The 527-nt window shown below is 46.7% G+C and overlaps 1 protein-coding gene across 1 annotated transcript in view; it reads left to right on the top strand.

Annotated features, from left to right (window-relative positions):
* Positions 1 to 134: 134 nt before the first annotated feature.
* PHALS_01531 (uncharacterized protein) overlaps positions 135 to 527 on the top strand; it is a gene marked incomplete at both ends in the record, with an annotated part of 543 nt that continues 150 nt past the window's right edge. Inside the window, one exon of the mRNA XM_024715940.1 lies at positions 135 to 479. Within this exon, the coding sequence (XP_024581588.1) occupies positions 135 to 479 (345 nt within the window). The remainder of the gene's footprint in view (positions 480 to 527) is intronic.

Raw genomic sequence — 527 nt, 5'->3', positions numbered from 1 at the left:
CAGAAGAAGAGCGAGAAGAAGAAGCGTTGCCATCATATTTGTCCTATCTTCAGCCGGCGTTCCATTCACCAGCCGTTATGGCCGATACGCATGTTTCGAAAAGTTCTTACTTGTCTGGTAGCTTGCATACGACCATGCGTAATACACCGGAGCTTCTTGCACCCTCTACAAAGCAGCATGTAACATCTTTTCGGACCGTAAGTCAAGTTGCGCGTAAAAGCTCTGAACTTGCCCAGGCCTTAGAGCACCTTGTATTGAATTCAGTGCAGCAGCGTCTTGGAGATGGATCGGTGATTGATAATCAGACAAGGTGCACGTGCAATTGCGACGTAATGTGGGAGCAAATGGAGGAGATGACGATGCAGATACTGACATTGCAAAATCGGGTATTAGAATTGTCTAAACATTCAATTCCAACGGCAATTGAGGTGAGCAAAGTCCCGAGTAATGGGAATTGGAGTACCAAAGCACCGCCTTTTGTGCCAAAACAATTCAAGAATGCGCCGCCTTTACCTCCACAATCAGCA

This window comes from Plasmopara halstedii, assembly GCF_900000015.1.
Source record: "Plasmopara halstedii genome assembly, contig: Scaffold_1561, whole genome shotgun sequence".
NCBI classification, from domain to species: domain Eukaryota; phylum Oomycota; class Peronosporomycetes; order Peronosporales; family Peronosporaceae; genus Plasmopara; species Plasmopara halstedii.
The sequence above is the reverse complement of the archived record's forward strand: the minus strand, read 5'-3'. Positions and strand labels throughout refer to the sequence as shown.